The sequence below is a fragment of the Diorhabda sublineata genome, chromosome 2 (genome assembly GCF_026230105.1).
Source record: "Diorhabda sublineata isolate icDioSubl1.1 chromosome 2, icDioSubl1.1, whole genome shotgun sequence".
Lineage (NCBI taxonomy): Eukaryota > Metazoa > Arthropoda > Insecta > Coleoptera > Chrysomelidae > Diorhabda > Diorhabda sublineata.
This window is the reverse complement of record NC_079475.1, coordinates 6,259,750-6,285,202: the sequence shown is the minus strand read 5'-3', so window position 1 is coordinate 6,285,202 and position 25,453 is coordinate 6,259,750. Positions and strand designations below refer to the sequence as shown.

The following is a 25,453-nucleotide window of genomic DNA, read 5'->3' as shown; positions in this document are numbered from 1 at the left end:
AATGATAAGAATTGCAGCGACAAGAAAATGTGGCAAATAGGCATCGGAAAACTGACAACTAACTACCTGACGTCTTGCCTGCTACTTGCTTAACACAAATTCAAATTTCTTGAAGATCAAACTGTTCTAAATGCTAAATAACTAAGTGGATACACGATGGAAATGATATTCGAGAATATTTTATTGTGTTGATTCTTTGGAAACGCTTTAAATCTTCATCTCAACACTCTGTTAAGTGGCGTATAGGCAATGAAGCACAAGACATCACTTGAGGTGAATATAAGTACAAAAACTTCATGAACTAAAGGTGCTATATGAACTAGCTCAAATGTTCAAATACCTCGTTTCCAAACAATATGTTGAACATTTTATATTAATTTGGAAACTATTCACCATAGCTCGCAAAATTACTCCAAAAAGCCTTATCATATCTTCATCAATTACTCTATATAATACTTAATTATGATGTTATATTTATTTTATGACTAAATTTTATTCATTCTTAAATTTCTCTCAATTTAATTTTGTTAGTTATCGTTATTGAAAGACAAGTCTACAATTTATGTGAAGAATGCATTCCATGACGCTTATCAGTGCATGAATACCAGATAAACTATATAAAAAAAATATGGAATCACCATTTCTGCAAACATGTCTTAAATATCGTTCATATCTCTTGAGCGGGCTTTAAAAATACATGTTTGCGTCTTAGATGATATGACGCCGTCAACCTTCCCCCTTACTTTATCCAATAATATTGCTTATGCTATATTAGTGGTTTTTCTGTCTATTATTGGTTGAGTAAGCTGCAGTTTTTCAATTTGTTTGAACACACGATATGTGGTACATTAATGCTTGACCTCATGTAGTAAATAGAGTAGGATCTTGAAAATATTCCTACACGCGTCAGTGAAGAATCTCAATAACTTCACACAAGTCTCAACTTGCTGCTTCAATTCGATCCATTTTATTATAGTAGAACCTCTTGAGGAATGTCTTTGATTGAGTTTCGCACTGTTTTAAAATTTTTGACTAGAGAGAAATTCACACCAACACAAAACAAAAACAGAATGGAGGCTGTTTACGGTGACTTGTGTCCATAATTTTCCACAACAAAAATTGGTCTGAGCTGTGATTCTAAAGATGAGGCTTAGAAGCTATGGTGACATGTTCTGTAAAGTGTGTTGAAATAAAGGGATAATATATTAAAAAACAATTTTGATCAATGACCTCTCTTTCTATGTTAGGCTAAGAACTCACTGACCTTATTTCGTTTCAAATGACTATTCAGGACTACCATCAAGCTTTTATTTCAATTAATTGTCATCGTAAATTGATTTTTTTAAAGGTATATATTAAGTAGTAGTAAAATTTTCTTGTCTTTGTACTTATACCTTCAATTAATCATAAAATAAGAGGTAACTTACCAGCAGGGCTCTCTGCGATCCAATAGGATTCATCCAAAGTATAATCGGCTTCTGAAATAAAAAAAATATACATTAGGAAAATAAATCTATTACACATTAGGTATTCTAGACAGAATTGAATATAAGAAAAAGAAAAATGACAAAAATAAAAATTCAGTTAGATATGTTGATAAAATGGTAATTAGTAACAGATTTCAAGAAATCTATTCTAGATATCGAAAGATGAGTAGAGATTAAGGAAAAGTTCAATGTAATAAGACCTCTTTCTATGTAGGCGATTTCAAACCAACGTATAAGCATATGAGAATCTTAAATGACCGATTGGAGAGAAGCTTTGACAACTTCTAATTATTTTGTATCATACCACTGTTGTCGCTCGTAAATACGGCTGCTGCTGTTTGTATCTCCAGTGTTGTTCACAAGGACCCATTCGTAGACGACGTCAGCCTTTTGCCCCATCATGTGTGTGCATTATTGTCTGTGAAAGAATTCATTGCTCCAGTGAAAAATCAGCAATCAATAACATTAGATACACCGGCGATATAGTAATAGCAAAGAATGATGATGAGCTACGAAATATTATGCAAAAAATTTAAGCAGAAAGTGGACTCTCCTTAAATAAATTTGATAGAAAGTCAAGACATAGATAGGGTGGAAATAATCTTGGAACCATCAGTAAACGAAACTGGGACCAGGCATCAGAAATACCATCACAGATAGAAAGAGGTCGAGCTACGTTTAACAACATGAAGAAACTATACACCAGTAAAGATATTCTTCTATAACTAAGATTAAGACTAGTTAGGTGCTACAAATTTTCTGTTTTGTTCAATGGTGTAGAAACCTGGATCACAGATGGGGCTACTTAAAATATTGTAAAAGATCACAGAAGAATTTAATAGAATTGAATCTTGAAAATACTTAATTAACTAACTCTTGCCAATTCTGCATATTCCAGGTAAAGTATATTGTAGTGGTAAAACTGATTGTTTCAAGAATTATTCACATCCATGTCAATCGCGTGTCTCTTAACGTCAATCCACAATTCTATCGAATTAAGAGTTCCGCTGGTGTCGCTCTTGTTGCTGCTTTTTCCCACCCAAAAGGGATGTGATACTAGAAATATGAGATTTTCAGGCTTACGGGAGAAAAAATTGTTCAGTGTTTCACAACGACTGGAGTGCGTCAAACTTAACAGCATATGGGTCTAATATTATGTGAAAATTATTTATTATTTTCCATTTCTATCATCACGAATGGATTTAATATGTCTTTTCCTAGGGGTAGTATATGAGCAGTCAACTTTTTAGCTAGATATCTCAAATCTCAAGCATTTTTGTTATTATAATTCCTTGTGCAAAATTTTCCAACCGTATCTTTATCGGCATCTACAGCCTCTACAATCATCCGGATGCTCATTAGACGATCTGCACGCACAATTTGGTTGATTTTGGTTACTGTTTCCGGAGTTGAAACAGACACAGAGCGACCTGGGCGATGGTCATCTTCAGTGCTCTCTTGGCTCTCATTAAAGCTCTTACACCACTCAAAAACACGCACAGGAGATAGAGAATTGTCCCCATAGGCCTCTTGCAACAATTTATTGCACTTAGTCGGGGTTTTTTTCAATTTAACGAGAAATTTGAGACCATTACGTTGCTCTACTGTACAAATACTATAATAGTAACGCAAACGTGTTTTGGGCGTGCATAGACAAGATATCTAGATAGTCTAGATATCTAGTCTAGTCTCGTTTTTCATCTTACCCGTCTAGGACGCCTAATGGACGCGTAGTCTCGTTATTTAACAGCCAGACCTCGTACCCTTCATTCAACGTTACTGAGACGGTAGTTTATTTTGTGAACGGCCATTCATCGCAGTGTTTTTCCATCCAGAGCCATCGTTGTTAGTCAATATGGTAGGGTAATGCTAAGAGCTTTGTATAGAATCTCCAGTCCCTTAGTGACATTTGTATACTCAATTTTCTCATTTTTAAAAAAATTTTCACATCGCATCACTTAAACGAATGTCAAACAGGAACTAAGCATCTAAAATTGCTCAAACTGAAATGAAAATCTCTTGATACATGCGCAAATATATCTCTAAATTTATTTTGATAAATTCTGACATCTTCGTATTTTACATGAGCATTTGGGCATAAGAGAATCAAGAGTATATACCCGAATCAAAGAGATCAAAATAATATAAATCGACAGATAAGAATATGAATTTTGAGATACATACGAAATAAGAAAAACTATTTTTTACATTATTGAAGAAGAAAATCACAATGAAACAGAGCCATGAAGAGATGGAAGGAATTGTGACAAGCGAATATAAAATTTTTTCCACATTCACTGTATTTTCCAGATTTAACCCTAAGCAACTACTGACTTTTTTTTGTTCTGGAACAAAATCCTTAAGGAAATGATTCATAAAAGGAGAGTCATGTTGATATAATTTTATAAAATTAATTATATCACTCTTGAAGGAATTATCTTCATGATATTTGTCTAAAAAAATTGTTTTCCTTTACAATACCGAGGTATATATCAATAAGAAGACAAGATATCATTTATTATCCTGTTTCTAGTCTTTAAATGACAAAAAAGTCCATTTTAAGCTGAACAGTCATGATTTTTGAAATAGAACTTGATCGTAAATTCATTTCGATGTCCAACGGAAATTGAAGTTATCACGTGCGGAAGTTTGCTAATAATTTAGGGAGGAATCGGGAACTCGCCGGAATGCCGGAACGATTCTATTTGTAGGATTCCGAATAAATTGTTGAATATTAAATTTCATTTCAGATGACGTTTATAATCGTCTGCTGAAGTAACTACACTGGCTTACACAATTCAAACAATTATTTTTGTGCTAATAACACAAAATGCACTTTTTAAATGTTATTTAGGCTCTTTTGTTAAAAGGTAGTAAATTTTATGAGTTGGAGTATGAAGTTGTCTTCAATATACAAATACTGGTAAGCTAATGATTTCATGTGAAAATATGTGAAAATATACCTTTTTAGATGCATCCTACGTAGAACAAACATTCATAGTTGGAAAAGAGAGATATTTGACAGATTCGGACCTCAAAGGCAAGCCAGGTATATATAGAAAAGTTTCATAATGATCTCAAATGCTAAAATTCATAAATAATTTTCAATACGAATATATTGGGAAATATTTGTGATGGAAACTTGGGAACATCCTGTGGAACTATCAATTATATTATGTTAGTTTCACCTATATGTTTGTAACTGACATTTTGGTCGTTTTACCCTACCTTGAACGATGAAATTTTCTTTAATATTCGCATACTTTTTAAAGACTGACTATACTTCAATAATTCGGACAAAATAACTGATTATCCTGATTATATTCACTAAGATTTATGAATTTCTGTAATAATTTGTGATAATGGAAAGGAAATTCATACTTTATGAATTATTTTCAGTAATCGTAAAATTTCTTCTGATATTCTCAGACTGGGATTGACTCAGATCTATTGGTTGCAAAACGCAAAGTTAGTTTTAAGAAGTCGTAGAAAGTACCCCATGTTTTTGTAATAATGACATTTATTTTTTCATCAGTAGTTCTATCTTCCAATTTTCAATTTGAGTGAATGTAAAAGCGTGTTCTCTAGATTTTTCATACAATAATTTATTTCAACATACTTCACTGGATTTATTCATATGTTTTATGTTTGTAATAATGTATTTGAATAGGATTTCTCGGCACTTAAAAATGTCAAAGAAATTTCACGTTTTGTAAACTGATCAAGGATTGATGACAATATACTTAGTATATCGTATTTACCGATAAAAATTCACTTTGAGTTTTCATTTGAACTGAGCTACTCTAAACAGCTCGCCAAAATGAACACGCTTTTTCGATAGGTAAATTCTTGTAGGAGTTTCTCTTGCGTCCGTCCATCTCGAATTCCAGGATCCATTCTTTTAAGAATCATAACCTATCTCTTCTTAAAGTCGCAAGATAAGGATAGCTGCTTAAGAGCCGTAACGAACTGGTCAAATGATTCACCTTGTTGTTCTCATTAAAAAAACTCAATGCTCAAACACAAGATATTTGATCGGTTTTCATTACTATCCGAACTTCTCAAGCACTGCGGACAATTTCTTCTCATCCCTTTCATCCTCAAATTTCTGTGCCCTCATCGTCTAAGAAATTTAATAATATTGCCACTTTAACTTCGTCCGTTTTGTTGGATTTAGCTAACATATGAAGTTCAACTTTTCGTTTTCATAACCGCAAGTTCACAGCTAAATTAACCTTGAAGTTCATGGTTCAGGGGGAAAGGACACTGTCTAACATTTTGAACAATATATATATATATATATATATATATATATATATATATATATATAACGAGACTTTGTTAAAGCACCTTTAATAAGCGAGTAAATCCCAGCCAGCAATATTTTCTTACATAATTCCCGTCATGTAGCGAGTTGAGTTTTTTCTTTTTTCTACGCAATCTACACCTACTGAAACCTCGAGATGAAACTGAATCGATATCTAATGATCCAACACAATTCAGGGGCGCTACACATGTTTTGTATGGGCAACTTGCGTGATACATAACACCGATCAACTCGCTTCAAATATTGGTTTCGTGAAGGCCGTCCAAAATCGGCTGTTGTACCTTAAAACATTGAGGATGTGTGTAAACTGATACTGCAAGATCGTCATGTGACATACCATAAGATTAAGGTATTAGTTTGAATGAATATTTGACTGTATGAAGTATTTATTCGCATTGGATACCGCATAATTTGACAATTGCAAAAAAATGCTCGTCTCGATTGGTGCAAAGCTGTTCGCGCACGAACCACTTTGAAGCAATTGGTCGTGTGTTTTTTTGGAATAACTAGACGTGACCGCACCGGTACATTAAAACAGTGATCGTCAAACTTCCAAAGCCAAAGAGCCAAATATGAACATTATAATAATTGAAAAAAAAAATTGGAGCCAAATATGCTTTTTTAGTAATGGAATTGAATTTCATATTTATTAATGGGAATAATGGGCTTGGATCTCCTTCAAGTGAGACAGGTTTGTATGTTTCTAATTTCAGGCATCAATAAGACGACTTCTCAGCTTAGTCTTCATAAGGTTCATACTTGAAAAAGATTGTATCAAATTTATATTTAGAGCCGAAAAGGGAAAGCTAACATATGCTTTTTCAGCTAATCGTAAGAGTCAGGAATACTTTCTCAAGGAAATGATCACTTCTTCCCTTTCAAGGTCATTCAAAGCAGATCACTTCTTCTCCAAATTTTCAATTCAACGCAAAGACTTTCGAATTCAAAGCACCATATCTCCTTATTTTTTGAATTCGAAGCAAATATGTCAATTTCAAAAGGCTGCTGAGAAGAGAAATGCTTCCCTCCTTTTTTTAAAATTGTGTTTATCAAACATTGTTACCCTTCCACAATCCTGGACAAAAATTGATAATTTGTTTTTGAATCTTATCACTTTTTCAAATATCAAAAAAACTGAGATTCCTTTCCCTTTTAGTTTAAGATTAAGATGAAATTTAGACATCGTAAAGTTTACCATAAAGTTCTGAATCTACTGAAGGTCAGTTAGTTCTTGATTGTGAATGGATTTATTAGGAGAAAATGCTTTAATTTCCATAAAAAAAATAGATGCAAAATGTTTTAAACCGTTGTGAAATAGAAGATCAGCTTGCTCACTATCCATTTCAAATAAGGATTCTTTTAATTGGTGATGAGTAAGCTTTAGGTAAAATAGAGTTAATGGTAATCACTAATTCCCTAAATTCATAAATTCCTTCTCGAAATGTGTGACACAATGGTAAACAAGTATTTCATCATGAAGTTTTTTTCCAAATAGCAACAAACTCTTCTTAAACCGGACAAACTTTTTGCCCCATTTATTGTGGATATTTGAGGCAGAACCACAATTAAAGAGCTAAAGAGCTACATAGTTTTGGAACAGCTATTTGCCGACCACTGCATTAGATGAACGTAGAAGGGTCAATTGTGAATGGTACACCAGCATTTGTTTGTTCTAAAAAATTAGGAAAATCTATCGCAGACGACGAATCATTCTTCACTACGACAATCTCACACATCAGTTTAAACAGTCAAAACATCGAATTGATGGGTCAACCACCGTACAGTGCTTGTTTGGTATCCAATGACTTCTTATTCTCTCTGAAGAAAAATAAATGACGAGGTCAACGTTCTTCTAGACCGGTAGCGGTCGATACGTTCAAATCTCATGTTTTGGAGGTATATCAATCGGAATAGACAATTGGTTCAAATGCACGGAAAAGTGTATTATAAATATTGGTTTTTATTTGTCTATTTTAAAACTCAAGTAGCAACCCTCGTAGTAGGAAACTGACCTATCAATTTCAAACTATTAGAAATAAGAATATTTTCATCTCAAACCGATATTTAACGCAAGTGGCAGATTAAGATTTGTTTTATCTGGTCGAGTTTCATATAGTATATAGTATACTTGGAGAATAATTTTGTACTATCTTCAAAAAGAAGTAAATTGCCGGTGTTTATAAACTTTTCTAAAACATGTACAAAGCTGGCTCCCATGTGTTTGACATTCTTATATTTTCCTATTAAATTCGAATTCAGTTGCACAAAGTGATATTTCTACTTTCATCTGTAGTTTTATTGTCTTTATTATGAAACTATTCACGAAACTTTCTATTGAATTTCGCATGAAATATCTTTAGCTTCCAAATAACGGCGTAGATAGTAATAAGTTGCAACTTATTCAGATATATTCTTTTAAAAACACTATTTCCCTATAAGGGATAACGGGAATTCGAGGCAATGTCTTTATCTGACGGGCTATCTTCGATCCGCAGCGAACGTCTTTTACGTGACCCGCTTACAATCATGGTATTTCAAGTTTAATATTAAACCACATTAGCCACGACAATGCGACCAATCGAGGATGTTATTCTCTTTATGGATACTGAATTTATTTACCTCACACGTCTTGTCTGAAAACTGGATACGAGGATACTGAGGATACGGAAGGATTTGAATCTAATAGAAGCATTTTTGAGAATTTACGAGGGATTTTTTATAATCGTTTCAAGCAAATAAATTTTGTCCAGAGAAACTTTTATAATCTCTCCAAAGGACAATTACCGTCTTTCCCATCAAAATAGACGTTTAAATCAAACAACATAATATTCTTACTACCCATCACTTTGGGATTTTAAGTAACAAATGCACAAATGTTTGTATAATCTTCAGATTAAGAATTAGTTAAGGGCTCGATATTTTAGAATGCAAAAATTGCACAATCAATTGCTGATTGAAATTTCATTTTATTTGTATCTTTATTATTTCTATACTCTTTTTCCAATTTTCACAAGCTTTTGTCCACAAATTGTAACAATTTTTTGACAATAAAGCATTTCTCTATTTCTCATCCTCATCTAATGCAAACCTTTCTCTTGCTACCGAAACTTTGAGGTTACGAAACAGAAAAAAGTCACTGAGGGACAGATCTGATTAATATAGCAGATGAGTGACTAATACGAAATGCAATTCAAGAATTTTACTTTCTACTTTCCTATGGAAAAGTACTCTCTTCTTCGATTACTATCGCAAATTCTTCCTTTTTTAGCTAGCAATGATAAGTGATATAGTTTTTGAACATAATCTTATGACTTTTCGAATCGATGAAACCATCTTTGCATTTTTCAGAGCAGGTTCGCCCTTTGCAATTCACTGTCTTGAATATTTTCAAAGTGTTTCGATATCGGTTTTCAGTGTTACACTAATAATGACAACTGCTGATAACTTTAAGTTGAGGACGGAGAGCTTTCAGACAACATTTGTACTGGCGAAGCTTATGTTTTATTGATATCTCTGGGTTGAGAAGATCTAAGAGTGTATTCCTCATTTCACCAAGTATTAAAACTGAAAGTAATCAAACTTCACTTTTTACTGGAACCCAGAATCCTAGTGGTGAAACAGGTATAACTTCAGAATCTACTCCGACCGGGCACTTTATTCTAGAGAAGACTGCACTGGATGTAGACGAGTCAGTCTAAACTATAGAAGCTACTGCAGGAGCTGAGATTCAATCATTGAATCGAGCGTAATCAGCTAATTTTCTTATACTCTGAGATTCCACGACAATCGAAAATACGTAGCTTAAAAAGCTCAAACGGTGCGAAATTAATTTTTGAAAACAAACGGATACTCGCGTGATGATGCGAGGCAGCTGTTCGAGCTGTTAATGCCGAAAGGAAAGAAAAAAAACTCTTACACTTGAAGCGTGAAGCGTATGAGGTCGAAGGATTTCCCGAAACATACCAGTAATATGCTAATAGGGCAGAGGAAAATGAGTTTACTAAAGAACAGTACGTGGGAGAGCATCAAAGCAAGGGATTATAAGTAAGAAAGTTTGTGAAGCAAATTTAAAAAGTACTGTGGTTCGAAGAATTCACTTCATTGGGTTAACAGTCATGAGTACACAATAGAAATAGATCAATAGGTCAAAATGTCATTAGCCAGTATCGACAATTTTGTTTGTTAACGTTGATTTATTAATTAAATATCGATCGACCATCTACAGTCTCGTTCAATTTTTGAACTAACATTGTCGTGCGATGATTTTCTATGGCTTTAGATGTGTATTTAACCCTCAGCAATGTGCCGATCAACTCGCTTCAACTTTTGAGGATGGACCACCATCTCGAGACATCGTTTCTCGATGGTTTTTATAATTCCATCACTTCGTTACAGGACAAATTTCGTTAAGTATGTTGTGCCAGAAAACATCAATGCTGTACACGGACTCATATTGCAAGATCGTTATGATATACCGTGAGATTGAGGCAAACGTGGGCATTGGTTTTAGTCGTATACGTTCAATATTGTATTAACATTTGGCAACGTTTTTGAACAGTCAAAACATCGATTTCATCTGGTGTACAGTCTTTATTCAAGCAAACAATCAATACTCTTATGTTGATCTTAATAAAGAATAAAATTTTTTAATATCTAGGAAATACATACTTGATTTCGTGAATTCTATTTGTTATTGAATATATTATATGAAATCTTGGATCCATGCTATTACATGTTAAATTTCTAGTTTAAATACTCCTAATTTCAAATTGTTTTGTAAAATATAGTCGCAATCAATTGGGAGATCGTCGTAACTCCATCAGTAAACAATGACAAGTCTGCTTTCTCAGTAATAAGACAAATATTTGTATAATACAAACTGTAACTATTGTTACAAACACTTAAAGTACACGAAGGCTTGTCAATTTCGGAAGTGCTTCAATTATAGTTTATATTTGAAAGCATCTCGAAATTTATTTGGTGTGTTTTAGCTTTGAGGATTAAGATTTAATATTTCGTCCTATTTGGTGCCCTATAAGGTACTGAATATAGGGAACTGCTGATATTTTCCTTAATTTCAGAATGTGACCTGATAGCTCTGGTGAATTTTGATTTGTCAGCTCATAATTTATAAAGAATTATGGTGTTTCTCTTTTCTACCGACACCTGAACAAAGTATATAAAACTTGTGACTATGAGGATGGTCCTAGAAGTATCTGACCCAACAAAGGGTCATTTTAGTTCTATACACATTTCCTAACGATGTTCAAAAAGTTCGATACCCTTTTTATAATAAGAATCGCAAATCTTCTCCTTTGATTGTTGGAAAATCTTTGATAACTAAGCCATTTTTTCAAGTCTGAAAACAGAAAATGATCGTAGGAGGCTGAATCTGGCGAATAGAGTGCATGAGATGGTAATCCAAACTTTAATTTATTGATTTTGGCCATTACAATAATGGATGTATGATCTGGTGCATTGTCTTGATTAAACAACTCTTCCTTGTTAGCCAATTGCGGCTGTTTTTGCTTGATCTCTTCGCTCAAACTTTGCAATTAGTTCACATAATATTCACCTTTGATAGTTTTGCCTTGTTCAAAATAGTCAATGAAACTTATCTGACGCAGATCCTAAAAAATCGACGTCATGACCTTGCCTGCAGATGGAACCGTCTTTGATTGTTCTTCCATGGTTATGAATCGACACAGAAATTTGTCTTTATCTCTGTAAAATATTTCTTTCTGGAGAAATATTCTACTGTTGATAACGAAGTAGCAGTCTCACCCAGAGTAGAATCTAATTCTGCAGCTAAGGTCTCACAAAACGATGACCAATTTTTTCCATAGTTACAAATTCACTGAAAACGTTCACTATTGATAACTGTCAAACAAATACTAAAAACATATAACAACTGTATATATTGTATACTTTCTAAAATAGTTGTATTTTTCAAGAAACTACCGCCATCTCTAGGTCAGGCCAGGTAGTTTTGGGACCATCCCCGTAAGTCATATCCTTCAATTCACATAGCATTTGCTGGAATGCTAACATCAAAAATCTTTGTTTATGAATCTAAACATTTCATTTTTTCACCCCAAATTAACATTTTAGGGAAAAAATCTGATTCTCAAATACAAGAGATGGAATTTTACGACTTATTTCGAGAAAGAATCAATGATGTAGTAACTACACATATTCAAAAAGTGATTTTCACTTTAAAAGAGAATATATGAAGAATTAAATAATGATAATAATTTTCTACATAGCTTCCGAAATTTTGTAGGCACTTGTCATAGCGTGGTACAAGTTTACGTATGTCTTCTTTATAGAATAGAATCCAAACATGTAATCATCGCTGAGGTGTTGACCACCAAAGAAATATTTAAAGTCTTCATTGTAGTATTACATTGCTGATACATTTTTTATTGTGCTGTTCTGTGAGAACTTTGGATATTCAAGGTGTGCAAAGTGTTCTATATTTCAGTTTTTCAGTAACAGTTCCATGATTCAGTAATCGTGAAATTTACAAAAATTTTGATCACGTCCAACATTGAACTGTCTCCCTCATCTTATAATCATTGGAACACTTTTAACATTTTGTCCACAAAAATCCCAGATTGATCCATAAGTTTCAGAACGTGCATTGTGGAGATAATTTGTACATATGATACTTTATTAACCTTTCCAATTATTTTATTGAATTCAATAGTTTTCCATAACAAAATTATGGGAAAATTTGTCTAAGAGAAAGGTGGAAGGAAATACATGAAGGAAAAGCAAAAGAACTAATCAAAAATCCAGCAGAACTAGAAGTTATATTGATAGTTAGTCAATAATTTTTATAAGCAAACAATATTCTAGCTGATATCATTAACAAAAGATGAATTCTGAAACGGTTCTATTCTTCACACGATGCAAAAGACGTTTACTACAGACGAAGACAATGAGAAATCTTGGATAAATGAAAGAGATTCTAAACACAATCATCAGTAAAATTGTCACACATACATAAGATAATCTAGTGTTTCTATTTCTGATTTTTATAAACCACCAGTATAAATACAGGTGACTCACCCAGTATATTCATATATTTAATCCGCTTAATCTTCACAAATGCTTGAAAACGTTCTAGAATCCTGTATATCCCTCAGAATTGAGGCGTCTTAATCTACATAAGGATTTATAACTCGTAATAATGCATCTCGAGTATCGAATACTCTCATAGTATTTGATCTTAGAACAAGGCGCCGCTTCCTGTTTCATTACATTTCTCTGTACTCGTCCAATTCAGGTAAATTTATTGAGTAAACTCAAATATGGGTATTTGGTTTCTGCCCTGAAAGCTCTACAAACTGCAGTTGCTTGATAATGGGTTAGTTTCTCAATGGTTAATGGAATATTACAAGAAGGGTGTTATATACTTGTGGAGCAATATTGAGACACGAAGGCATAAAATTACTTCCTAACTTAGTTGAAATATAATTTTCTTTATAATGTATCAAATTTTTGTATAATAGGAGTTATCTAACGAAAATAATCATTATAGTGGGTGACAATGATTTAGAGTAGACAATTAAGTGCTAAAGTAATTAAAAAATATATAGGGTCTCCCGCATAAACACCGACACAGATTGATTTCCTATAGCCCAAAAAATGGATAATGGGGAGAATTTACCTCTATACGTTGCATCATTTGTTTTAAAATTTATCTTCATACCATAGATATTTTAGAAAAGGACCTTAAGAATTTTTCAACTTTTGTTATTTTTCCTGAAACTTCGTCATTTTTAATGAAAAGTCGACCAAACTCATGTTTTCAACAATGTTATTCATAATATACAAAAAAGTATGGATGGATTTATATCCATCGAAGGTTTTTGCCTACCGAATATTTTGCGTGATACACAACAAATAAAAGCAATATAATCGATTGTAATTGTTGAATATTTTAATTTTTGATTCGTCGATGTAACCTCCTGTTGCTACTTTTACTTTGGTGCATAATTTTGGCATTCTCTGCAACGATTTCAATTCTTTCGAATACTCTTTGCACAACTTTGAGGAATACTTGAAGTCGTTTTCATGCTGGAAGATAACTGTTCAGTCAGTCGGGCGCTGGCTAGAACATATTACATTCTTATATGCTTCTTAGCCTTCTTTCATCAAAATCCCTCAAATTTTTATCAGTTCTCCAGTCGCCCTTCCTTTAAAACATCCCCAAACCATCTCCAAGCCTCCGCCATGTATTGCAGTTGAAATTACACATGGATCTAGCATCCGTTCTTCCTTTGGCCTGCACACTCTTCTCTTAGACTTAAAAACTTCAAACTTCGACTCATCACTCCATAAAACTCTCTACTATTGTTCCCGCGTCTAATTTTTATGTTACTTAGCTGATAATGATTTCTTAATTTTATTTTGACGTTTTCCAAAGAGGACAACTATTTTAAGTCACCTTTCCACTGTAGAAATACTCAAATGCAGATTCCTAGAATCATCAATTGTATAACGTTTGCTATCGCCAAAGCTCCAGGTGGAGACAAGGGCTCAAAAACAGCTAATCTAGAATGTTTTCCTTCTAATTTGAGCAAATTTCAAAAAATTATTGGAATTTTGTGAGCATTTTATATAGAAAGCAAAGTTATGAAGATATTAGGAGCTAATATGAAGAATAATATTACCAAAAATTTTACTTTGATTTTCCACTTGTGTATCGTAGAATGTAGATAAAAAAGTTTTAGCTGCGACAATAATGTTTTATTAAATTCTTCCAATGGAGTTGGATTGTTAATAACAAATTGATTTCTTTAAAAACTTTACCATTAGAATAAATAAATCAGATATGACTACTATGCTATAATGAGTGATTTGAGGTATAATCAAAGTATTTGGAGAAAAACCTAACAGACCTAGTGGCGTGCTATAATTCCATTGTCAGCTACGTCACTTCCTACTATAATTACTTTATTGAACACGCTTATCTTCACCTGTATGTGAGTTTGTTTGTGAGCTCATTTGGGGCTTATCACTGTTAGTATATCCTACCACTTTAATTGCGTTCTTTAACCAAGCGTTTCGGATTCGCCGGTAGTGGGTTCAAATCCTGTTCACGCTTTAAAAAAAATTTATTTGGCGTTTTTTTTTTTGGAAATTATCACTGCAAATTTTCTCTTTACATCGAAACAAATTTTACAACTATCTGCCTTCTATTGAAAACTAATAATACTAATGACTAGATCTTATAGAAAAATTCCATTTTTGTATACTAAATCGAACTAAAAAGTGGGAAATATAGTTTAAAAAAACTAAAAAAATACGCTTTCAAAGCATATGGAACGGAAAAGTGTAAAATAAATTTAGTTTGAAAATACTAATAGACACGCGTTTAAAGCAAATAAAACTAAAAATAATTTCTTAAGTGAGCAATAAACGTTAGAGGCTTAATTCCGTATTTCTCGTACATCAAGCTGCAGACGTTTTTCATTCACAGTAATACTAGTATTTTCATTCGTTATTGTTTTGAACTTATTTTAAAATTATTTTTTTTCAGTTTATTTCTCTTTAAAAGCATGTTTTTTAGTTTCTCTAAACTTTATTTATTTTCAATCTCTCCTTCATCTATACTGAATAAAGATTCTTGCTTGATGAAGAAGTAGAAAACTCACAAAAATATCTCAAAATTACGTTGATAGAAGATCTAAAATTCTAAATCTTATATATAAAAAACAAATTTTCGATTAAAGAAGATGGTATGTTGTAAATTGACCCTCTGTATATTATTGTCTCACTCAAAACATTTCTCTAATCAACATATCTCGATCTGGCAACGAAACCGATTTCAGGAAACAATAAACCTCATCTGGGGCAATAATTAGACCTCGATCTTGTTTATTGAAATTCCCGACATTCTCAATTCAATTTTAAGCATTGTTTTCCAATTATGCCTAATAGGCCAGTGTTCCAATAGAATTTAATTAGACTACAGTAACAAACATCAAAGAGAATACAGAGAAACTATATTCAATTACAAACTATAGTATGCTGCTTCTTTTCATACATTTACTAATTTTCTTGTATCGTATTTCTACTTATTACGTTATAATAGACTTTCAGAGGACCTGATACTAAAAATGCTGAACGAAAAAACACTGATGTGAGTGAAAAACAAAAAGATTCCAGACAGAAGATATCAAAAAATATTCATATTGAAACACAAAAAATTATCGAAGATAGAGGTCGGCATAAGTCCGGCAACGCTGTCGAAAAATTTGTATAATTTGTGTCATTATAACACGTAATGAATATTCAAGAAAGTGTGAAATTATATCGGATATTCATTACGTGTTATCATGACACAAATTATATTATACAAATATAATATATATATATATATATATATATATATATATATATATATATATATATATATATATATATATATATACACTGCTTTTCAGATAAAAGTATCCACCTTTAATAACTTTTGTAATACTGGTATTTAGAAAAAATCCAAAAACACGTCAATTTATGTTGGAAGGGGCAAGCATTATGGCTTATTTAAACTTACTGGAAAAGCCACCCCCTCACCCCTAGCAGCATCCCCTTAATTTTTTTAAATTACTTGTCATATTTTTTATGTAAAATTTGGATACTCCTCTTTGAGCTGATTTCAAAAATGTATAATACTTGTAGGTTAAAGTGGTTAGTTTATGAGATAAACAATTTTTCTTTTAAGAGCACAAATTTTACTTATTATTTACTTTCACCTTATTTGCCTGTACTAAAATGGGTTGTACAACAGTTCAAACTCTTTAATCTTTTTAACTGTGCTATTTATTCTACTTAAAAAATCCAAACAACAAAAAACTCTACTTTTTATTAAAGTTTGACATTGTCAATTAGAATTTGTAGTCACTATTGATAGTGTAATTTGATACATTATTTATTTTGTTTCTCTGAAATAGTTTACTCTTTGCAAGAAAGAATTGAAATTGTAGGTTTATACTACCAAAATAATAATTGTGCAAGAGCTGCTGCTAGAATATTTAACGAATTACATGACGGAAGACATGCAACTCATAAGTATGTAATTCAACTGATGGAGAAATTTACCACAACAGGGTCTGTTTGCAATAAAGTGCATAAGCGAGAGGGACTCGTAAATAACGAAGCAATCCAAGTGGCAATTTTAGGGCAAGTCAGCTTAGAGGCTCAACAACCCCAATCGTTGTCAACAATAAGTAGAGCGATCGGTGTTTTATCTTCTACAGTCTTCCGAGTTCTACATAAATTCAAGTACCACCCATACAAAGTTAAGTTGGTACACGAGTTGAATGAAGATGATTTTGATCGTCGTCTAGAGTTTTACGAATCAATGACGCAAATTATCAATAACAATCCACAATTGTTAAACAATATTTGCTTCTCTGATGAATGCTCATGGTCATCAAATGGCTTAGTAAGTAGGCATAATTGTAGATATTGGGCTGAAAGTTATCCACATATTATGCGTGAATTCCATACACAACATCCCCAAAAGTTAAACGTTTGGTGTGGTATCCTAGGTGACCACATTGTCGGACCTTTCTTCATCAACGGAAATTTAAATGGTGAATCATATCTTGAGTTACTCAGGGAAGGGGTTGACCCACGTATTACAACAATAATAGAAAATGATGATAACCTTTCCGAAGATTTACTGGTATTTCAACAAGACGGAGCTCCCCCACACTATGCTATGCTTGTCCGACAATTTTTAAACGAAACATTCCCCGCTCGTTGGATAGGTAGAAGGGGGCAGATGATGGAGTGGCCACCTAGGTCACCGGATTAACACCCCTAGACTTCTTTTTATGGGGGTATTTAAAAACAAAAGTTTATGCTACCCAACCAGAATCTCTGGATGATTTACGAGAGAGGATAGAAAATGAATGTCGACAATTAAATCCAGCCGTATTAAGCAATGGCAGAGAGGCATTTCAAAGTAGATTATACCATTGTATGGAAGTGAATGGTACTCATTTTGAACACTTATTGTAACTTCATAATAAATAGCACAGTTAAAAAGATTAAAGAGTTTGAACTGTTGTACAACCCATTTTAGTACAGGCAAATAAGGTGAAAGTAAATAATAAGTAAAATTTGTGCTCTTAAAAGAAAAATTGTTTATCTCATAAACTAACCACTTTAACCTAAGAGTATTAAACATTTTTGAAATCAGCTCAAAGAGGAGTATCCAAATTTTACATAAAAAATATGAAAAGTAATTTAAAAAAATAAAGGGGATGCTGCTAGGGGTGAGGGGGTGATTTTTCCAGTAAGTTTAAATAAGCCATAATGCTTGCCCCTTCCAATATATATACAAATACGCCGCTATCAAATTCTTCAACAGTGTTGAAGACGTACCAGAGATTTTTTAAAAACGGACTCTATGGGCGACGCGTCGGGTTCTGGACGACCGATACCTGCAACAACGAAAATATGGAAACAGTAGCGCTGGGGTTAGTTGAGCAACGGAACCAATCTGCAATCAGCTGCCGGGAGAACTTCGATCTTTTTCACGACGAATTCTGAACGCATTGACTATGTAATTTACCGTCCACGTCTCTTCCACGTACTTCACAGGGATGGTGAAAATCTGGGACTCAGCATTATAGAAATAAGGCCGTATCATAGCTTTCAGAATTTTCTAAGAAATGCTACCAATGAAATAAAGATAGACAGGTAGAGATCACTGAAGAGATAGTAAGAAATATGGTACTGAACATCGCAGGAATAAGGACTAATAGTAACTCTCCAATTTGAAAAAAAATCATCAGTTATATTGAAGAACTGACAAAACAGGGAGACCACTGAAGGACTGATGCAATAGCTGGACCTCAGTATCCCAGAATAATGCCAAAACGTAGCTTCAAAAAATATAATTCGAACATGAATTTTTCGAGCTTCATTTTCTGTTTCCAAAAAAAAAATAATGAAAATAACTTCAGTTTGCGAAGTATAATTGTTTTAAGATCAAAACAGGCCTACAAGATATTTGTTGGATAGGGCTGGGGCTTCTCTAATTGTGTGCTAATTTATAAGGGTCAAGTTATTTGAGTACATTAGCCAATCTACCATATTCCTTTTATCATTATCGCAGCAGTTGATAATCTCCTTCGAATTCTTGTATAATAAATAATGTCGGTTTTCATATGTAAATTCATAGGCCACAATTCAAACATGTCATAACTTGTTGAGACCAATTCTATAGAGAGTTCTAGTTAGATCTTTTTCTAGCATTTGGATGGCGTTATTCTTGGGTTTGGAAGAATTTGGAAGAAGATCCAATTTTCCGTATCGAAGCGCAAAGAATGGTTCTACTAAAGTCTCAAAGAGCTTGGTAAATATTGGATTGAAACCATTGACATTATTTATGAGACTATATTATTAACAAAATATGTTACTTTATTACCGTAGTGAGTTTCAGAAGGTTTGGAAATTCCAAAATTATTCTAAAAGCATATTTAGAATACCTCCGCTACTGGAATCAAATTTGAAATAAGATGAACTCAAATACGGATTCAGACATCGAGCGTATACTAGGCGATGGCGCATTCAGTTCTTGGGAGTTGATTGTATTGTTGCTATCACTGCAATTTGTTTGTTTTAACCAAATTATCACCGATATTGCGAGAACAGATCCGGAAGATTATGGTACAATGTTGTTTTGAGAGGAAAATCTTGGAGGAATATCTTTCTAATAGCTAATAACTATATAATTAGATATGCCTAATAATATTTCTGTTACATTAAAGAAAAGGGGTATTGGGGGTGTTAAGAATTTTTTGATATAAGGATTCACAAAGGTTGTTAGAAACAATCTGACCCTACAAAGGAACAAGAGTTTTTTGTAGTATTTTCATTCTCATTTTTCAGTCCCTCTTTATATAAGTCTGGAAATCATTTAACGTTCCTTATTCTTCAAAATAATAATGACCGTCCTCCTCTGATGAAATCTTTTTCATATGAAATTTTCACGCTAGGAACTCTGGTAAATACTGGTAAATACCTAACCAATTCGTGAAATGTGAGAAGGTGCATTGTCCTTCTGGAAAAGCACCTTATTACTCACTTATACTATTTTAGAATAGCATCCAAATTGACTTGAATTATACTTAGAAACTGTCAACACTGTCAACGCATGCGTAAATATATTTCTCAAATTAATTTTGGTAAATCTTGACATCTTCAGATCGATAAACAAAATTGGAAATTCCAACAATAATTTTGAAAGTAAAATCATAAGAAAAATCCGTAATTTATATGAAAACTGTTTTATTTATTAATTATTCCAACTTAAATGAACGAAAGTTATTTAGAAAGTAACTTGTTACGTCAATACATTCAACACATTCTCGTTCCCTTTTTTGCGATATCCATATTTGAACTAATTGCTAATGATGATGATAAATCTTTTTCAGAATAACGCTCGGGTTTCCAGAATTTCGTTGACTTAGTTCCCTCTAAGCAATACTTGAATATATGAACAATACTTTTGGAAAAAGTTTTCAAAACTTCAAGAAAAGTTGTCAAACAACTGACTAGAACATGCTCTCTGGTGATGTGGAAAGAATTTTCTAGATTCATCAAAACACTAACTAGTCTGAGATCCAATTCTCTTCCCCTCAGGTGTAGTAAAAATAAGCAAAATAAACCCCTGGTCCACTAAAATAAATAAATTTTATCCCAATCACTACCGCCTCATTAGCCTTACACCAATCATCTGAAAGGTTATGGAATCTCTAATTTCAGAATATGTCAGTGAATTTCTTTTAATCGAAAAAATAATACCTGAACAACAACATAGATTTGTAAAAGGACGTTCAACAATGACGAATCTACTTTGGTGTGTTAATGAATGGACAAAATCTTTAGACAGCATTCGACCAAGTGCCAAAACGAAGATTATTGTATAAATTGGAACATCTTGGAATAAAAGGTGATCTACTGGAGTGGATTGACTCATTCTTAACAAACAGAAAGTTCTGTATGAAAGTGGGAAAATGTTTTTCAGGGATCAGTATTGGATCCTCTCTATACGCAAGTGACCTCCAATTTAATATTCAATGCAACAAAGTTTTCTATGGCGACGATTCGAAAATATTCGCTGATTCATCTCTTCATATAAATCTTCAAGAAGACTTGGATTCGATCTCTATGTGGTGCTCAGACTGGATGTTGCCTCTTAATGCAGATAAGTGTGTAGCTCTTTACTTAGGTAAAAAAAAATCCGAGACATACGTACTTCTTAAATTTTAGTTGGTCCGAACATGTTATAAGTATTGTCAACAAAGCAAAAAGTAAACTGTATCTCCTCTGCAAGTCTTTCGAAAGGATATCATTACATAATTCAACTCGTTTATATAAAACTTATATTCGACCAATTGTGGTGTATTGTGGAACTGTGTGGTACCCGGAACTAATGTGGGATAAAGATATTCTCGAAAAAGTTCGGCATTGATCAACCAGACAAGGCATAGTTATACAGAAAGACTAAATATAATGGATTTACCGACCTTTGCTAACTTAAGAAACATTTCTTTTCTATTTTCTATTTTTTAATTAAACCTTTTTTTTCCTTCTAATTTTTAATTTCCTAACGAGGTACTATGACAATAAAAGCTGCCGAAGACATTTATTGTAATAGGAGAAAGAAGAAGCATGGTCCATTGTGATTAATCTAAAAAATAAGGCTTCTTTTTGTGATTTCCTTGAGGCTTTCGATTGTGTTAATAATAATATTCGAATCAAAAAATTGCAGTACTATGACTTCAGGGGTACACCTCTCGCATGGTTAAGTCATACCTCACCAACTGTTTTTTCCTTAGTCATCTTTGAATCCGTTTGTGTAATTCGTAAGCACGCTTCTCCAATATCAGATAGATCTTTGCAGAGTTATCCACTTAGCAACGCGGAGCACGACCTTCACCTACTCACTCCACGTTTAGAATTAGTTAACGACTCAATACTTTACAATACAAAAAAATGCACAATCACTTGCCAATTGAAATGAAATCGATATCATATTTTGTCGCATTACGCAATAATTTGAGAGCGTATTTACTGGAAAGTGCTTTCTACACTATAAACGACCTCTATTCTAATAATAATATTCAATTCCGCTCTCTGCATACTGGTTAAATTTTTGCTATGGACTAATTATTACCCATAATTTTGTTACTCACCGTGGTTTTCTTTTGTTTATTGAGATTTTATTGTGCTTGTATCTTTATTTAGTTATTTTTATGTTTGTTTTTCAGTTTTTATAAGCTTCTCTCCCGCTTTAAAAGGACGCAGCTTTGAAATTTATAAACTCTTGCAATAAAAATAGTAACCGTAACTGATTATAAACCCTCAGTGAACATTACATCGATTTTAGAAAAAATCCCAGCCTGTGTAATGAAGGACAAAATGAAACCAAAGAAATATATGCAAACCTTCTCATTAGGGTAACTCTGTTTTGAAAACATGCGCCAGGTTCGCATGAACACGCTCTTCCCATAAAGTCGGATAGAGAGGAGACAAAGCAGTGGTTTTATACAAAGCATTTTCACATTTACAAGTAGGGGAAGAAAAGGTACACCAATATCATTTCCCACTGATATTTTTTCAGACATAGTCCAGAGAACTGGGAAAGATCTATTTATTGAAGTAGAAACAGAAAATGCTGGATACAAGAGTACTTTAAATAAGGAGAAGTAGCCAATTTATTACAGTTCATTCAGTAGTCAAAGGATGCATGTGAAGATTTCCGCCAATGAGTTTTTTCCCGCTGGAATTAATTTTCGCAGGAGAAAGTTGATTGTTGGGAAAATTTAGTATAAAACAGGTAAGTCAAGTCATTAGATTTCAATTCACCTTCAGTCTCTGAAGACGATAACTTGGTTATCGAAACGCGCATCAGACATTATAATTGAGAGTGTTGGTGTAGTGGTGGTGTAAACAGTGCATTCATTATGACGAGAGTTAAAAAAAATACCTGAAATAGATGTTTGAGGTCTACTAAGAGATATTCGTAGGAATTTACACCTAGAAGCACGTGGAAAATGGCTTGAACCAAGGGCATTTAGTTTAAGGTGTTAACTTTGTTAGATACTGAGCCGTTAATTATAACAAGTAGTGATAATTTCATCGAAGATACTAATTAGAGAAATAAATTGTCAAATATTTTGTGCCAAATTATTTTGACATACGTTACTGTCAACAACATCGTGCATTATGGTTGTACCACCCTTGATTATTCACATATATCATCGTCTAAACGAGGTTATTTCAATTTTAGTATCAATTGAAGCAACAGCTGTGAGATAAGAAAGTAAATCATTCAAATATCACGACCGTTTTTGCTCGATGTGACTTTTATGATTCAAATATACACAGGACTATCAATCCTAAGAAAATAAAATCTCTAACTCACATTTTTCGAATATCTTGTTTGATTGTTGATAAAGAAAACATTGCTACGAATTTAATATTTAGATATATTTTTTCTTTCCAAGGCTTTTCAGATAAATCGCTTGATTGATGATAGTCTGACATTTTTTTTAGTGGGATGTGAAGCTATGTCGCTTTCCTAATAGTTGGTTGAGCTATTTTAGGGACACATTGTGACTGTTCCACGAACCATGACGAGCTTTCGTTGATAAGAAGCTTTTTGGGGTGTTATTGAAGAATTTTACGTCGGTTTAGCGCGATCGCTCTATTTTCAAGGAACGATTCCAGTAATTGAGTTTATCTACAGATCAGTGTCACTAGATAGGAAATAAATTCGATTTAAGAATAGCGTCAGATATTTTGATATAAATAACACGATTATTCAATAAAAACACGGTAAAATGATTAAATGATTTCTTACGAACTCATTTCTAGTGATAAACTTAACTTTAACTGTGGAAGTTTCTGGGTTTCATCTGCTCTATACTGGAATTTTCAAAACCAGGATTGTTGTCAGAGCTTTGTTGCATTTGAAACGACATTATTATGAATTATGGAAAATAAAGGAGAAATTATGGAAGAATTAAAGGAATGAATGCTAGATTGGTCATCAAAATGAACGAAAAATATTGATAGAAAAAATGTATGAACAATAACAGGGTTTATTTTCATGACTCGCCTGCAAAAAAATATCCACAAGTGTGAATGTGTCACGTGAGAATGGTTAGCAACTCTCATTCAGTCGCAAGTTTTTTTTTTTAATTCGATACCAAATTGTTCTATCTCTACCAGCGATTAGAGGTTTCTGTATCTTAGAAGCTCAAAATGATAATGTACATGATTTGTTTACTTCATACGAGCGCATGAGAAGAAATTATGGAAGAATTAAAGGAATGAATGTTAGATTGGTCATAAGAATGAATGAAAAATATTGAAAAAAAATGTATGGACAATAACAGAGTTTGTTTTCATGACTTGCCTACAAAAAGCTATCAGCAAAAATTGGCGAAGTCAGTAGGATTCGCGCAAGTCGTGGAAATTAAAAATCACTAAAACGTTTACGGGCATACGGTGCTTAACAGAAGTTCGGATAGTGCGAAATGATTTAGTGACTTCACGACTTTAACGTTTCAACGTTTTAAGTGCGAATCCAACGTACAATATTAGACTTGCAATTATCGTGCAATAGTCCTTTAGTTGTGAACATTGGAGACAACAGGGAATCAACCGAAGGAGAAGATTTTAAGAGCCCGATCTTCAGAAACATAAGTGCCTTATTGTCCCCTTCTTACCTTTCCTACCTTTTTTAGATTTCGGAAAGATACTATTGATTATTAAGTTTCAAAGTTTCAAAAATGTATATAATTAATAAAAAAGGAATTACCAATTTATGAGTGAATTAAACTCTAGTAATCTCGATAACATAGTTCAATTGTTCAATAATATTTCTTTAGTCGAAAATAACGTCGAACAAACTGGTATTAACAAAATGGCTCCTCCTGCAATGAATTGGGATCTTTTCAAATCCAAATTATCAAATATTAAACCTTTTAACGGTGACAGTGAATATTTGAATAAATTTATTACAAGGTGTGAGCTATTAATAGAATCATATAGAATTTTAATAATGATGCGGAATTAAATTTACACATTATAGAATGTATTCAAGAGAAATTTGAAGGTGGAGCAGCCTTCATGGTCGGTGACAGAGTTGAATTAAATACTTGGCCAAAATTAAAAACGGCCTTATTTCAGTGTTTTGCTGATAGAAGGGATTTAAATTGTCTTGTGTAAGAGTTTATCAGAGCCAAACCATTAAAAAACGAGCATCTTATTGATTTTGGAAATAGACTTAGACCATTAATTCGTAGTAGTGTAATTTTCAAAGAATTAGCAATGACCCCAATATAACTGTTGAAGAAAGAAATTGTCAAATAAATCAATACTATAAAACCGCTTTAAATACGTTTATTGCAGTTGCGACGGTACTCAGAAAATAATATGCATTTACGAAAACCACACTCTTTAGAAAACTCGATGTCCTATGTGGACGAATTCGAAAATTTTAAAGAGACTGTACGGTTCTTTAAGCGATAAAAATAATCAACAAAATGAACTTAATAATGGTAATAGACTGCATACGCATACCCAAAATTTTCAAAAG

The 25,453-nt window shown here is 32.9% G+C and overlaps 1 protein-coding gene across 1 annotated transcript in view; it reads right to left on the bottom strand.

Annotated features, from left to right (window-relative positions):
- LOC130452643 (disintegrin and metalloproteinase domain-containing protein 11) overlaps positions 1-25,453 on the bottom strand; it is a 768,870-nt gene that overhangs the window by 268,063 nt on the left and 475,354 nt on the right. Inside the window, exon 3 of the mRNA XM_056791998.1 lies at positions 1,428-1,478. Coding sequence (XP_056647976.1) covers positions 1,428-1,478 — 51 coding nt within the window. The remainder of the gene's footprint in view (positions 1-1,427; positions 1,479-25,453) is intronic.